This window comes from Gambusia affinis, linkage group LG06, assembly GCF_019740435.1.
Source record: "Gambusia affinis linkage group LG06, SWU_Gaff_1.0, whole genome shotgun sequence".
Lineage (NCBI taxonomy): Eukaryota > Metazoa > Chordata > Actinopteri > Cyprinodontiformes > Poeciliidae > Gambusia > Gambusia affinis.
In genome coordinates, this window is record NC_057873.1 from 8838068 (window position 1) to 8854120 (window position 16053).

At 36.5% G+C, this 16053-nt stretch overlaps 1 protein-coding gene across 1 annotated transcript; it reads left to right on the forward strand.

The window, feature by feature from the left end:
* The first annotated feature begins 715 nt into the window (after window positions 1-715).
* On the forward strand, window positions 716-15969 carry LOC122832157 (alpha-2-macroglobulin-like). The gene is made up of 36 exons (XM_044118655.1): window positions 716-823; window positions 954-1134; window positions 1266-1422; window positions 1523-1575; window positions 2188-2208; window positions 2812-2974; window positions 3056-3140; window positions 3314-3434; window positions 3719-3836; window positions 3937-4046; window positions 4356-4523; window positions 4644-4871; window positions 5384-5447; window positions 6242-6387; window positions 7101-7250; window positions 7413-7547; window positions 7658-7739; window positions 7862-7988; window positions 8225-8450; window positions 8940-9066; window positions 9222-9343; window positions 9483-9534; window positions 10861-10944; window positions 11246-11422; window positions 11700-11775; window positions 11891-12047; window positions 12246-12320; window positions 12904-13066; window positions 13152-13339; window positions 13613-13825; window positions 14249-14367; window positions 14699-14789; window positions 14881-14949; window positions 15042-15147; window positions 15224-15262; window positions 15630-15969. Exons 1-36 carry the CDS (start codon window positions 738-740, stop codon window positions 15632-15634), a joined length of 4284 nt encoding a protein of 1427 aa, XP_043974590.1. The 5' UTR covers window positions 716-737; the 3' UTR covers window positions 15635-15969.
* The last annotated feature ends 84 nt before the right edge of the window (window positions 15970-16053 follow it).

Here is a 16053-nt window from a genome sequence, read left to right on the forward strand (position 1 = left end):
GAGTTCCTTCTTGTCCACAGCCATTAGCATCTACATTGACTTTTTGAAGAAACTTGTATAGTTTTAGTCACAACATTTACTTTTCATTTAATTTCCCTTGGGATTGACAGGTATTTTTAAAAGGAAGCCAGAGAGAACCCATGCATGCACAGGGAGAACATGCAAACTCCATGCAGAAAGACCGCAGCCAGGATTCGAACCCTTGCTGCAAGGCAGCAGGGCTACTAACAGCACGTGGGTGACCCACTCACTAATTTAAATGGAAAAATAGAAACAATTAAAACCAGTAAAAGAAGAAGAAACAAACATTTCAACGAGTTCTGTTGAAGCAGTCTATAGGTCTTTTCTGTCTCATAACTGACCTATAGACAGTTTCAGCCACATTGACTTTGCAATCTCTGAGCAGAGTAAACGGAGAAGTGCAGATGATTGGCATTCACTTCACTTTTAGATCATTTCCCTTATTTTTTATTTAAAATACTAAAGCTAGTTTGGTTGCAAGATTGATAATTGCAAATATATACATTGACTTGTAAAATTGGTGCACACTATATGTCAGACTTCTGTTACCTGGTATTTACTCCGATGATCAAAGCAAACATCTGTTTGAAACATTTATGAATGAGCCATTTTCTAGATATCTGCAGGAGAAACACACATGGTGTGAAATTAGGCGGAGTTGTTGTTATCTGCAGCTGTTTGATAGATAGTAACTCAGAGGATCAGTGCAGTCAGACATGGGTCATCCTGGGAACCAGACATGGACATGGATTTTGTGGGTCTTCTTTTGTGCAACATGTGTTGGTCCAACCTTGGCCGAGCCGTGAGTTTATATGAACTTTTCAAAAATGTGTTTATAATTAATTTAATTTGAATATAAATTGTGTTAGTTTTCCACTCCCAAGAGGATTCAGAGCACTAAATTACACCCGTATGTGTGAATCTGTCTGTAGATATTACATGGTGACCATTCCTGCTGTCCTTGAAGCTGGAACTCAGACCAAATTCTGTGCGAGTCTCATGGAGCCCAATGAGACTCTGACCATGACCGTCACTTTGAGGTCTCAAGAAAACAATACCATGCTTCTTGAGAAGACCTTTAGGGAGGAGTTTCTTGAATGCATTCAGTTTCAGGTCAACTTTCAAGAAAACTTGGCACTGCATGCTTTTTATTAAAAAGCAAACATCTATTGCTTCAAAGATAACTCTGTGTCACGAGCAAGAGTTTCATGTTTCACATCATTGCAAAATTTTTGTTGACACAGGTCCCTTTAGTGAAAAATGAAGAGGTGCAGACATTTGAGGTGAAGGTGAGAGGAAACACATTTTACTCAGAAGAAAGCAGGAAGGTCCTAATCAAAGCCTACCAACCCATGACTTTAATCCAAACAGACAAACCAATCTACCTCCCAGGACAGACAGGTAATTGGGTTACCAGAACAAAACGTATCAATCAATGTTCTCTTTGACAAGTTAATGCTGTTTACCTAAACTATCCATATGATCTGAAAACTTCTCATAGTTCATTTCAGAGTGGTCTCAATGGATACAAAGTTCAGACCAATAAATCAGTTGGTAAGTGGCTAAATATAATTGTTTTAAAAAATCCGTTCAGTATGTAAACAAATCAAAGGGTTTATTTGATTACTGTTCTGTATGTATCACACACCCCCTGGAAGTGGGTCATGTTAATGTTTAAACATGCAGGATTAGGAGTCCAAAGACAAAATAGTTTCAAATGATTTCAAGAAAGATGTGGCAACATGAAATGTATCCAATCTGCCAGTCGTTTTCAGAAAATGTTGTTTCTGGTCTCAAACCTTCACGGCTACACTGGCCAGCCTGGTTTCCTACCAGAAGCATTTTCATTGTGTCTTCATAGCTTTGCATTTTAAAATTATTTGGTGAGGGTGATGTGGCCATGTGTGCCGCCTAACTAAAGATCTGCAATGTCTTCAATCAGTCTGCTGAAAGATCAATAGTTTGAGCCAGTAGCTGTTTGTAACAAGTTTCTAAAATCATGTTGTTGTTTTTTTTTCTTATGCACTAATAAACATAACCGAATGAGGCTGTCACTCTAAGGCATGAAAATGCATAACTTGCACCAGAGAATGATAATGAAACTTTCTATATTACTCTCATTTTTACTTGACTCAGACTTTTCTTTATCCTCTCTTTGTCCAACAGTACACGATCATTGAACTAGAGGTAAGAAAATACAAACTGTTTAACCTGTAGGTTTACTTTTTGTTGTTGTTATTGCTGGTATTTCTTGATTCATGGCAACGATCCAGCTCTGCAGTTAGAAGGAAACAACACAATGAGCCAGTGCAGATCACATTTTAACTTTCTTTTTCAATCATTTTGAGGGTCGTTTGTGTTGTTGCATGAAATGTGTTGTTCCTATGGGAAGAATCTGACAGTTTATTTAAGCCAAATTTCCATTTATATAGACAACAAAGTATTTTATCTTTTGTACCCCAAAGGTGTCCATTGCAGATAATGCCTGTTATCCACTTTTTTCAGGTTTACTTTAAACTTTTTAAGTGTATTTTCTAGTTGCAGGACTCACAGACAGCTGTGAGATGTTTTTCTGCCTAACAAGAGAGCTTCATTGCTTAATGATTGGTTGCGTTTCTTCATTAGACATTAAATAAATAATAATTATAAAAGTTATTTAAATACAATAATGTAATTTTGTTTATTTTTAGAAGCTCCATTAAATAATTCATTTAATAAATATTGAAATGTCCAAAATGACAGTTCATCTCTGTTGTATAGTCTCTCATTGTTTTTTGTCTGACTGAACAGGATCCTAACAAGAACAGAATTGGACAGTGGCTCAATGAAGCATCCACCAAAATACTGCAGCTCTCATATTCCTTAAACTCTGAAGCCCGTGAAGGATCGTACAACATCATAGTGACAGTCGGTGGACTTAAGAACTATCACCCCTTCAAAGTAGAGAAATATGGTACGTTAGGAATGTTTTCTTCTTTAAGAAAGTCTTTTTTCTTAAAGTCTACCTGGTAACATGTGCTGTTTTGGTGTTCAGTTTTGCCCAAATTTGATGTAAACCTGAATGTAAAAGAAGAAATCTGTATTACGCAAAAAGAGTTTGAAACTAAAGTATGTTCAAAGTAAGTAATGTTTTTTTTCTTGCAAATAAATATCAGAACTTAAATAATAATAATAATAATAATAATAATAATAATAATAATAATAATAATAATAATAATAATAATAATAATAATAATAATAATAATAATAATACAGTTATTCTCTGTTGATGAATTTGTTCTAATTTAACCAGGTACACATTCGGACAGCCTGTACCAGGAAATGTTACAGTGAAGGTGTGCCGACCTCTTGAGCAGTCTAGAAATCCAGAGGAACCTCAGATAACACCTCCCTGTGAGACAAAGACAAAGCAGGTAAGGTTACCCACATGTACACTGTACCTATATCTATACTAAAATGCACACCACATAAATAATGCTAAAAACAAATATTAATAGATTGACAAATAATTATCACACATGTCTGCAACAATTTAAATTTAAGGACAAACATTACAGGTTAGAAATCCTGACCTCTTTATTGCTGAGTGGACCAGGATGCTGGTCTGTCATTTCACAGAAAACATCAGTCTGAAATGATTGTTTGTACCTTTTGTTGTATTCATCTCAATTATTTTTTCTTCACTTTGACTTTTTAGGTGGACACAACAGGCTGTACTACATTTGAATTTAAAATGTCAAGTTTCACCAAAATTAGACCAGACTTAGCAAAAAATAGACTTGATATAAGTGCCACCGTGGAAGAGGAGGGAACAGGTTAGTCCAGCTACAGAACTCGACTCTTCCTTTCTTAAAGCAGAAGTTTTCAAAATAATTCTTCACATATGACAATCAGATCACTGTGTTTTACTTTCAGGTGTTTCGCACTCTCAAATGATGAAAATACAACTTTCATATGTTATTGGAAAGCTGGCTTTTGTTGATCTTCCCGAGATTTATGTCAAAGGCTCAAATTTGGAGGGAAAAGTAAGAATAATTCAGACCAGTGAAAAAATATTTCTCTCCTTACAGACCTCAAGGGATTTGTTTATTTGTCACAGCTCATCAAACAAATGTTAATATCAGTCAAGGACAACCTTTTGATAGGTTTCTATCTTAATGAATCATCATTTGAAAACTGCAATCTATATTTACTCAAGCTATCTTTCATTTTAAAATTAGTTTGATTATCTAAAACATTTAAATGTGACAAAAAATCAAAACAAGAAGAAATGTGTGAAATTTATGAACAGTGGACATTGCACTATTTTTACTCCAGAATTGTACTTTCAACAGGTCAAGGCTGTTCACTGCAATGGGATGCCCATTAGTAACATGACTCTGTACTTGATTGAAGGTCATGTTTGGTCTTCACGCTTACTGCAGAACCTCACAACTGACTCTAACGGTTTCGCCACTTTCACTGTCAGCACAGACACTTTTGATGGAGATATTTTCTTTGGTGTAAGTAAATCATGGCTCTCAACTTGCAGTAGTAGTGCACAACAAAAACATTAAAATACAATTTCAGTTTACCTTCTAACCACCATTGGTTCTGTCTAAAATATTTTTTTCTATAATCAGGTAAGCAGCTTACCAAGATTGAGGTTCCCTCCCAGTAGAACGGCTTACATTCCCTCAGAGCGTCTCATAGTTCGGCAGTTTCAACCTCCCTCTGCTGATACTAAAACTACCAGCTCATTGAAGATAAAAACGAGCAAAACAACACTTCTGTGTGACAAAGAGGTGGAAATCTCCATTAATTACACATTTGTGCTTGAATCACAGTCATCTGTGAATATTATGTACCTGGTGAGTATTTTCTCAGTCATCACCACTGAATATTTTTAATAAATTTTTAAAATTGATTATAGTTGACTGTTGCAAGTCAAAGCTTAGGAGCTCTTCATATGGAAAAAACTGATTTATTAAGAGCATTGTTTTTTTTTCAATTCAGCACAGCATTATCTTCTTCTAAATAGTCAAAGATTGCATTTTATTGTGACCCGTAAAAGTGATCCTGTACAGTATGTGACACAAAAGCGACAAAAAAACAAGCAGAATAATTAAATTTTGATGTAACCATTAAGATTTACAAATGGCTATATGCCATAACATTACCATTTGGCTCAATTAAATTATACAAAATTAAATAGCTCAACCTAGGATGATACTTCTCGTCCTAGGTTGAGAAGTTCACTACAATGGGATGCCCATTGGGATGCCAATTTGTCCTAATAGACAACACAGGAAACATATATTATTCCTGTTATTTATTTGCATAACAACCACACATTGCATTAATTTTCTCTAAAAATCAATAGGTCTTATATAGAGGAGCCATTGGCAGAGGAGGACAAACACAAGTTCAACTGGAAGATAAACCAGGTGTGTAAATACCAACTCTTCATGGATTCAAAACATTTCAGATTTTAATTTTAGAATGCTTGCATGGTCCAGTTCAAGTGTTATAATATACACACCAAAATGAAAAGAAAACATCATGTAATGTGTGAACTATTTAATTGAGTCATTGGAGCCACAAGCCCCTTATACTTGAGAATTGTTACATAGCACAAGGGGAATTTTTAGACAGTTTTGAAGAAGAGTGAGGAATTCATCATTTTTGCATTACAAACTCAACTTTTGATGTGCAATGTTGTTAGACTTTTGGTAGAGCCAGCTGCGCACTGTCCAAGGAGGAAAGTGCCAAATACACCAATGTTTGATAAAAAAAAAAAAAAAACTCAACATAGTGCAAAAACTTTTAATTTAAAAATGTGTTGTTGTTTTTTTTGTTTTTTTTCCATGTTTCAGTGAAGCACATTTGTTTTCGTAATTCCAATTTGAAGAATTTTATGGTCGATGGAAACACAGCTAGTATGATTTTTTTTTTTTTCCTTCGAGGCTGATTGAACACACCAGTTCCTTGTCAGAACTGCTGAAGGGAATGCTTCCAATGCAGCTGACATAATGGAAAAGGAAAAGGAAAAACAACATTTTAAAGTTAAATTAATAAACTGATCATCTAGTTGGGAAGAGATTTACACTCTTCCCAACTAGATCAATAAAAATCCAAAGAAATTAATTTTTAAATGAAATTATTTTTGTCTATAGAAAGTACATAAATGCAGGAATCCCTCTTAGTATGTCCAACAGTTGGATGTTATTTTTTCTTTCAGTGAATGAAGGCATGGTGTCCTTCAAGCTGCACGTCTCTCCAGACATGGCACCTTTGATCCAGGTTGTGGTTTATGCTGTCCTCTCCAACCAGAACATGATTGCTCACAATGCCGAGTTCTCAACAGAAAAATGCTTCAGTAATAAGGTGAGCAAATAAGAGAGCAAGCTGCGCCAAATATATAAGACACTAGCATCATGACGTAGTCTTTATATCAACTTCTAAAAAAGCAACATATTTTGCGATAAGCATGTCAGTTGTTTTACGTTGCAACATAAAACTTTTACTCAGATTAAGACAATTTATTGGGTAAATAATAGTTTAGTTGAATTAGATACACCAAGTAAAAAGACACACCCACTTTTTTCCCTTTGTCTGAAGTTAAAAGTGACCTAAAACTTCTCTTGTTTTTGGTCAGTTATAATAAAAAAAAAAAAACATATTTGCTAAATGCCAAATTTTTTATTTCAAATCAGTGCCTGATTTTTTTTTTTCTCACTTGTCAAGCCATAAAGCAGTTTGTTTCAGGTGTGGTCTTAAAATACACCCACATTTAACGCAAATGTGTCAGTTAACCTATAAGAAGCTTCCGAAGTTATGACATCATCATCTGGGCTTTCCCCCATGGCTGAAAGAGACACTAATAATTCTGAATGTAAACTTTTGATTTAAATCTCTGGCATATTTTTTTCTCTAAATATTGTGGCATTTAGCAGGTAGAAGTATTTTTAGAAACAGAAGTTTAGTCAGATTTAACTTTAGACGCTGAGAAAAAAAAATTAAATGGTTGGATGTGAAATTTTATTCTTTGTGTGAAAACGTCTGGTTCCAACACACCTGATGTGTTGTGTCCTCATCAGGTGTCAGTGGAGTTTTCTCCATCATCAGCTGTTCCAGGAGAGGAGACAAAGCTGCAGCTGACAGCCCAGCCTGACTCCCTGTGTGGCGTCAGTGCCGTCGATCAGAGCATCCTCATCAAGGAGCCTGGAAAGACTCTGGATGAAGACAGGGTGACAGCTAACAACATTTAGCCTCCTTCAGAGACATACTGTCTATGGTTATGTTTTGAGATAAAAGTCAAGCTCTTAAGCTCTTTTTTTTTCCTACTCAGACAGAACCAAAGCAAAATTACTGAACACTTCCCAGCTCTAAACCATGTTCTTTTTCCACAGATTTTTGCATTTCTTCCTGTCAAGAAAATATTATACATACCATACAAGGTTCATGATCCCAGAAAATGCTGGAATGTGAGGATGAAGAGATATTTTTCACCTACTGAAATAGAGGAAGCCCGTACTGTTTTCCAGGTACCAAATACACAACAACCATAAACAATACAAAACATATTACCGTAAATTTACGTCATTTAAACATATTATTCTATGTATTTTTGTGTTGTTTGTCTAAAACTGTGTAGAGAGTAGGACTGAAAACAGCAACAAATTTGCTGATGAGCATACCCACATGCCTCAAATTCAAGGGGAGAGAATATAATTATGGTATGTTGTGATAACTTCAGAGCTGTCAAGTAGGACCGTTTCTGAATTCACTTCTAAAACAGAAAAAAAAAGTGTGCCACTGTTTATTCAGGTCTGTTTCTCTTTCTTCTGGTTCTTTTAAGTACCATTGCTAGGATCTAGTTCACCAGTGGGTAAACGTGGTGAAGCAGGATCTATGGCTCCGGAACCAGTGAAAACAGTTCGCACTTTCTTCCCTGAGACCTGGATATGGGACATGGTGGAAACAGGGTAAGTAATGGTAATAATAATTCAGCTCATATACAACAGACATATTGTCCAGCCATCTCCTTTTTTTTTTTATTCACATGAGCAGTTTGCATTTATGCTTAACTGTAATGAAGTAATTGAGAAACATTTTAATGTCTCCAAATCCTTTTCTTGGGTGCTTGGATGCCCCGCTGGTCTGTGTGGATAACTTAGAGGAGCAGTAGTATTATGTATTCTGTATATATCTGTTGATCCAGATCTTCTGGAACCAAGAATGTGTCCCTCACAGTCCCGGACACCATCACCACCTGGGAGACGGAGACTTTCTGTTTGTCCCCTCAAGGTTTTGGTTTGGCTCCTCGTCAGAAGCTCACTGTCTTCCAGCCTTTCTTCCTGGAGCTCACCCTGCCCTACTCCATCATCCGGGGGGAGAACTTTGAGCTGAAGGCCACCGTCTTCAATTACCTGACTAAATGCATTATGGTAATTTCCCTTAAGTCGATACAAAACAAATGGAACAAAATTATTGAATAATAATATAATAATAATGTTCTATGACTGTGGAAAGACAAGAAATAAACATGAAATAAGAGAAATAAATAATAAATGATAAATAAATAAAAATAAAATTAAGTATAATAAATTAAAATAATACATTAATTAAAGTAATAAATAATAAAGGAAAGAAAAAGCTTTCTTTCTTTGATGAACAGATATGTTCCATCACTTTATCATATCTAAAAATCAATTGGTTTAAATAATTTTGTGTATACATTACAGTACCAGATGTTAAGTTTTGTAAGACTGCTTCATCACTGTAGTTAAGGGTATTTCAGAGACATGTATAAAATGTCTCTGGATTATAGTAAGACATGTATAGTATGAATTTACCTGTCGGTCAGTTTTAAAATATTTTAAGCTCTTTCTCTGTGGTTATAGAACTAATTTAAACAAAATATTTCTCTTGCATAGGTTAGAGTGACTGGCACCCCCTCCTCAGATTACAGCCTCATCCCGCTCTCTGGGGACCAACACACATGCTGTCTCTGTGCCAACGAGCGGAAGACCTTCAGCTGGACCATGAATCCCACCGCCTTGGGTGAGGATCACATTGCTGACCGGTGACTGGGAGAAAGAAGTTATCACAATTCAAACATAGTATATTAATTTTCCTCCATGCTCCTCCAACATCATTTTGTGATGCCTTTAGAAGTTCCAGCAGCTCAACATTTGACCTCTAATGATGTTTTTCAGGAGTGGTGAATGTGACTGTGACTGCTGAGGCTGTTCCGTCCCACATTTCTTGTGGCAATGAGATTGTGAGCGTTCCTGAAAGAGGTCGTGTTGACGTTGTCACACGTTCTCTCATCGTTAAGGTTGGTGGCATCAAACAAGACTACCACTAAATGACATCGGAACAGTTTTTGGCCTTTTACCAGATTTCAAAATAATCTCAACAAATAAAACTAAAACTGGAACGCATCTTGAAGTTTTCCTCATATATCTCTCAATCAGGCTGAAGGAATTGAAACGTCGAAGGCTTACAACTGGTTGATGTTTCCCAAAGGTCAGTGTGTTTTTCACCGAACAGTAAACATGAGACCCAGATGATAAAGATCACTTGTAATCCTATGCATTGTATTTTAACAATGTGTTTGCTTCTCTGAAATATTTTTATAATTGATTGAATCACATTTAGAAATGCTTCAAAGTAGGATTTTAGAAATTTAAATTGTGAAATTTAAATTTAAACTTCTTTACAGATTTCTTCACATGATCTGTATTTAGTCATTTACCATGACTAAATACAGTCATGGTATTTAGAACCATGACTGTCTAAATACTATGGATTCATAGTATTTAGACAGGAAATGGCACAGAGAGAGAAGGGTAGAAGATATGGAAAAAAGGTGAATGTTGCTGACTCTAACTGCCTTTTATTTCACAAGGAGTCAATATGTAAGTCATTAGCAAGTATTGTAACTCATAGGCGTACCTTTCTGAAGGACTGGTTTGGACATGTCCCCACCAACTCTGGCCTGACAGGGACAATCCCTACTCTCCACCAATATTTCCTACACCATTTTTCCTTTGTGCGCCTGAATCTAAATGCGGGCTCCAATTTGACCGCAGGCTAGCACTGTGTTCAAAGCATTAGCAGCCAGGACGACTGCTATTTAAAATGTCTCTGTAAAATGTAAATGGGAAGTCTGTTCTGTGATCTAGTGGATTGCTGGCATTGTTGTTTTGCATTGAATCAGGAATTTCGGTGGTCGTGAAAATGATACACCAAAGAATCTGAAATGAGACGGAATGTTTTGCTATTAATTGAAATCAGTATGACGGCAAAATAACAAGGTCCAAGGGAATCACATTTCACAGATCAGTGAAAAGTTATATGGCCACCTTCTTTGAACCAATGAATATATATAAAGTGGGGAGTAGGTTATTTCTGTACATCCGACAACCTTAACATGTTCTTGTGCTGCGCAGTTTGGTGTGTTTTGGTTTGGATAGCATAAAATAACCATTTTTAAGCAATTCCAACACTTAGTGAAAGATAGAAACTGATGTTTCTACATCCTTACATCTCTTAGAAGGTTTTACACCTTCTAAGAGGTTTTTATTTTCAATAAGTACTATTAATCTGACAAGCCTCATCAGGATATGTATCCTAAGTTATGAGTAAATGCTTGTTATTTATATTTAAGTTTTGGCTTTTTTTAGCACATAAAAAAGCCTGCCAGGTGCATCAGCACTACCCCTCCTGACAAAGCGTCCCCACCACTTTGCAACACAAAGTTGGTTGTAGCTGAGAATGTCAGATAGATCTTATTGTCCATTTTATTTTTTTTCTATTTATGACTTAATATAGTTGTTTCTGTCTGCACAGATAAAGGTTTGACAGAAGAAACAGAGATACGCCTCCCTGAAAATGTGATCGAGGGTTCGGCCAGTGTGACGGTGTCAGTGCTGGGTAAACTCATTTTAGAAAATTGCCTTCTGGAATATTTCTTAAAAACATCTGAGCTTATTTTACAATATATTTTCTATATGATGGTAAGTTAACACATAGGAATAAGTAGGAATATTAGTGTCTCCAACTGTGGCTCATCCAAACTGAACTGTTTTGTCCCAAGCAGAAAAAACCCTTGCATCTAGATTACTATCAGTTTGAAGTGATAGAACTCTAAAGTATAAGATATTTCATGAGACTGGTGAGCTAATGTAATTTCCAGATCAATGTTATGTTTAAATGAGTGTGGATTTCTGTACAGGTGACATTATGGGACGCGCTCTGAAGAACCTTGATGACCTTCTGCGGATGCCCTATGGATGTGGGGAGCAGAACATGGCTCTTCTGGCCCCCAACATCTATATTCTACAATATCTGCAAAGTTCACAGCAGCTGACCCCAGCCATTAAGGAAAAGGCTTCCAAATTCTTAACCAGTGGCAAGTCTAACAATGTAGCTATTGTAATCAAATATTTAGAAAAGTTCATTCATCTGTTACTACTACAAGAGTGACATTTCCTAGATGGGTCCTCAGAGAGTAGTGTTAAAAGCAACTCTGAAAATAAACCCAATTATGACCCCCCTCAACAGCTCCATGAGGGTGAAGAGTCGATCTACGTCTCTAGAATCAGAATGAAGCTACTGTGCTCCTTGTATGTCCAAGGTTTGGTTTGTAATCCAGATTAAGTACATCTCATCACGTTTCTGTTCTTTAGGTTACCAGAGACAGTTGAACTACAAAGACAGCCAAGGTGCTTATAGCACGTTTGGAAAAGGGTCTGGAATCACCTGGTGAGAACATCACTGACCCATCACCATATTTTCTATTACTTTTATTTGTTTCCATCTAGTTTCCTGATCCAGCATCTTTACTCTGTAAATGCTGACTTATCTTGTTCTTTCTTAGGCTGACAGCTTTTGTCCTGAGATCTTTTTACAAAGCTCAATCTTTCGTCTACATTGACCCAACAAAGATTGACCAATCAAAGACTTGGCTGGAACAAAAACAACGTAGCAGTGGCTGTTTTGAACAGTCAGGACAACTCGTTCACAAAAGTATGAAGGTATGTCAATTATTTCCAGGTGTATGTGACACCATAAAGAAACCTCCAATCTGAATAGGCACAAGTTCTGCTGAAGTCACAATAACATTTACTTTTAAAGTTGTTGCTGCAACAAAAACATATTTCTTTATAGCTTCTTTTCCCTGTAATGTGGACATCTACTAATAGCATGGTCTTTGCGATGCTTCGTCTCCACAGGGTGGGGTGTCAGATGAAGTCACACTTAGTGCTTACATTACCGCTGCCTTTTTGGAAATGAAAATATCCACAAATGTAAGTAAATAAATCCTAAAAGAACCAACATTTACTTGGCTGCTTTTATAATATTACAATTAAAATCACTTATTTTGGCAATTTACAATCTTTATTTGTATCTTTATTTCTGTCTTTAACATGAAATCAGGGTAAACCTTTTCTCTTTCTTATGTCTTTGGGTTTCTAAAGTTTTTAATGTCAAAAATTTTTATCATTAAATGATCAAAATTGCTGAATGAAAATATATAAAATTAGACATAAGGACAAAAAGCACAGGTTTGAATTCTTAACATAAAGCAATGCATATTTGACAACATAGATTTGAGAAAATGTTTTTTTCAGTTATTAGAAACTTGACATTTGTCTTGGGAAAAATTACTTGTAAATATCCCTGCACTACAATCTAGCTTAAAATGTAACTTTAAAAAAAAAAAAAAATCTACATTTCTTCCAAGTACCACTAGAGGGTAGTGAAGTACTGCTGCCAGTGGTTTTATTGCACTGGCAGTGAAGGTTTTAGAAGATGAAGCTTGTAACTGTGAATAAAAAAAATAACTTGCTGCTTTGAACCTGAAAATGTTTCTGTGGTCTTCTGTTAAAGGACTTTGTTGTCAGGAAGAGTCTGTCATGCCTCAGAGAGTCCACCAATACCTTCAGCAACACCTACACCACAGCTCTGCTGGCGTACGTCTTCGCTCTGGCTGGAGACATGGAGACCAGAAATCACCTCCTGCAGCACCTCGACTCGGTTGCAATAAAACAAGGCGAGTTCTGGTGGAAATGATTCAGAGTTGATAACCGTGACTTCATTAATGCTTATTGTTTGTGGGGTGGGTGACTGTTTATTAGGAAGCTCCATCCACTGGTCTCAGACAGCAGCAGAAACATCCGCCTCTCTGTCTGTGGAAATCAGCTCCTATGTGCTGCTGGCCAAACTCTCTTCCTCCCCCACTGCTGAAGACCTGGGTTACGCCTCTGGCATTGTTAGGTGGCTGACGACCCAACAGAACCAATATGGTGGCTTCTCCTCCACTCAGGTGTAACAATCAGAATTTATCTCTATACGAAGGCCTTTTATTACTGTATGCATATTTTGCTGATGTATATTAGCATTTTAGTGAACATTTAGAAGTATGTAATGTCTTTCTGAAACTGATAACTGAATGTGTTGACCCATTTTGGACATAACAGTACATGTTTTCCTTAGATTCTGTTCTGAAGTCTCCTTACTCACACCAATTTGAGATGAATTCACTATATGTTTTTGTGTCATGATTCTGGTGGGACATCTTGTACATTGTGTATTGTAGGACACGGTGGTGGCTCTTCAGGCCCTGTCCCTCTACTCCAGTCTGGTGTTCAGCCCCGAAGGTTCCAGCACAGTGACAGTTCAGACTCCCAGCGGTCAGCTGACTTTTGATGTGAACCCAGACAACAAACTGCTCTACCAGGAGAAGATGCTGCAGAATGTAACAGGAAAGTACAGCCTGGAGGTGAAAGGGACTGCATGTGCCTCAGTGCAGGTCAGTGAACACATCATGACAGACCAACACAAAGCATCGCATGATTGAGAAAGAGAACAATCTGTGATTTCTGTTTGAATTCAACTGAAAACATCTTTTTTCAGTTTTGCAAACCTAGACATTGAGCATTTTTCTCATGCTTCTGTGCAAAGTAGCTCAAGTCACATTGGACAGAGGTCATTTTCTTTCTCTCACATAAAATGTTGATAAAGTACGCTGAAGTTTGTGTTTGTATGAGAGATGTGAGCACTTCTGCAGAACTCTTTGTATGGAATAGATTTAACTATTGGCTTTTGTCTAATTAAATTTTATTTGAAATGGTAAAACACAGTCAACATTTTGCAAATATGACCTGAAGAAATTATTGGTTCTCTTGTTTTATTCTCTTAAGTAACCAACCTTTCTTGGCTACTTGCTCCTCAGATTTCTCTGCGGTACAACACCCCACCTCCTATTGATGCCTCCTCTCTGAGTTTGGAGGTAAAACCACAATCTGACTCCTCTGGCAAAATTACTAAAGTCACTCTGAGCCTCCTGTCCCAGTAAGTGATTAATGCCTTGGCTAAATAATATTATAAATACAATGGAATAAAAACAGCCTCTATTCAAAGGGGAAATTGCAGTGTAGTAGCAGCATCAGGTATACAAGTTCACACAAAAACTTCTTAAAGTGTTAAAAACAATATCTAAAAAAATCACATGAATAGGATTAACAATAATGATAATATACTGTTCAGGACTATAACAAATAATTATGTGTAGTTACTAGAAATGGGCATACATGATTCATGAGCTAAGGGATGTGTGAATGTAGAATTTATTAGTGTAAATAGATAAATTAACTCCACCAGCATAATGGTTATTGTGTTCCAGGTACAATGGAAAAGATGCCAGCACTAACATGGTGATCCTGGATATCGCCTTTCTCTCAGGATTTATCCCTGACCCACAGTCATTGAAGAATGTGAGTTAAGCTATGACTTTAAACCTAAACCTGGTTGTTGATAGAACACCCAGGTTTAATAATAAGGCTGCTGAATGTTTTCTCCTCACAGCTTGAAAGAGCTCAACTGGTGGATCGGGTTGAACACAAGGACGGCCATGTTGTGGTTTACTTATCGGAGGTGAGACCAATCAGCAGCTCAGAACAAGACATGATGACAGATAATTTAGTCATTAAATTATCTGTAAATTTCTGTTTTGGTCTTCTTTTTAGCTTACAAAGGGGGTACCAGTGAACCACAGCTTGGTTCTCCTACAGCAGATCCCTGTGCAGAACCTCAAACCAGCAGTGATCGCCCTCTATGACTACTACCAGCCCAGTAAACAGAACACACTTTGAGTCACACTGACCTAAGGTTATTTCTTAATTTTCATCACTACCTTATTTTCTCCCAGGTGACCGGGCTGAGAGAGAGTACATTGCAGCTAATCAAGGTAAAAATATTACAACATCATACCAAAACATATTGACAGTCTTATTAAGATGCCACAAACTTTTCATTTTAACTTGTTTTCCCATAACTTTTTCCCCCTTGAGGTAGCCTAGGAAGCTTTTTATAATGGTATGAATAGGTAAAAAATATGCTAGCTTTTAGGTCAGAGAAATTGGTTCCTGAAAGTGTTTTACTAAATTATAATTCATACAATATCAATATTTTGATACAAAAGTGTTTGGAAAGATAAACACACATTGTCAGGATAGTTGAAGATATTGTCTCAGTGTGGAGAAAAGATTTGACTGCTATTGCTGTTAAATGTAACATACGTGTATATTTAAAGTTTTTTTCTTCTTCTATTCCAGCTTAAAGTGTGACGTGCCTTCAGTCCTGAAGTTGTTTGCTGATTTTGTTCTATTAAATGGAACTGAAATGTATTTTCTTAGGGATACTTTTGCATGTAGTGTTCCTACTATTTTAATCACAGTACTCATACTAATTGTTTTACAAATGTTTACACAATCTATTCACTTATTACCTTTTGCTTTTGCATAAACATTGTAACTATGCAGTGTTGGGAGTTAAAATTTGCATCAATGTTTGGCTTACAATATTATTAATAAATGTGATTGATATTTTTTGATTTATTAACATTTTTAATAAAGTTACAGCTTCTTTAGTTAAATTGGGGCTCCAATTCCAGTACCTCCGGAGTCTTAAGTCAAACCTGTCAATTTCATCTGAATTTTCATGTTTTCCTTCCAGGGTAAGACCTGTCTGTCAGTGTTT

Bases quoted from the DNA above. Each gene is read 5' to 3' on its own strand.
- LOC122832157 (XM_044118655.1), top strand. From the start codon at position 738: ATGGGTCATCCTGGGAACCAGACATGGACATGGATTTTGTGGGTCTTC. The intron at 12,321-12,903 runs GTAAGTAAATAA...CTTCTGTTAAAG, and splicing joins AAATGAAAATATCCACAAAT to GACTTTGTTGTCAGGAAGAG. The intron at 13,340-13,612 runs GTGTAACAATCA...TGTGTATTGTAG, and splicing joins GTGGCTTCTCCTCCACTCAG to GACACGGTGGTGGCTCTTCA.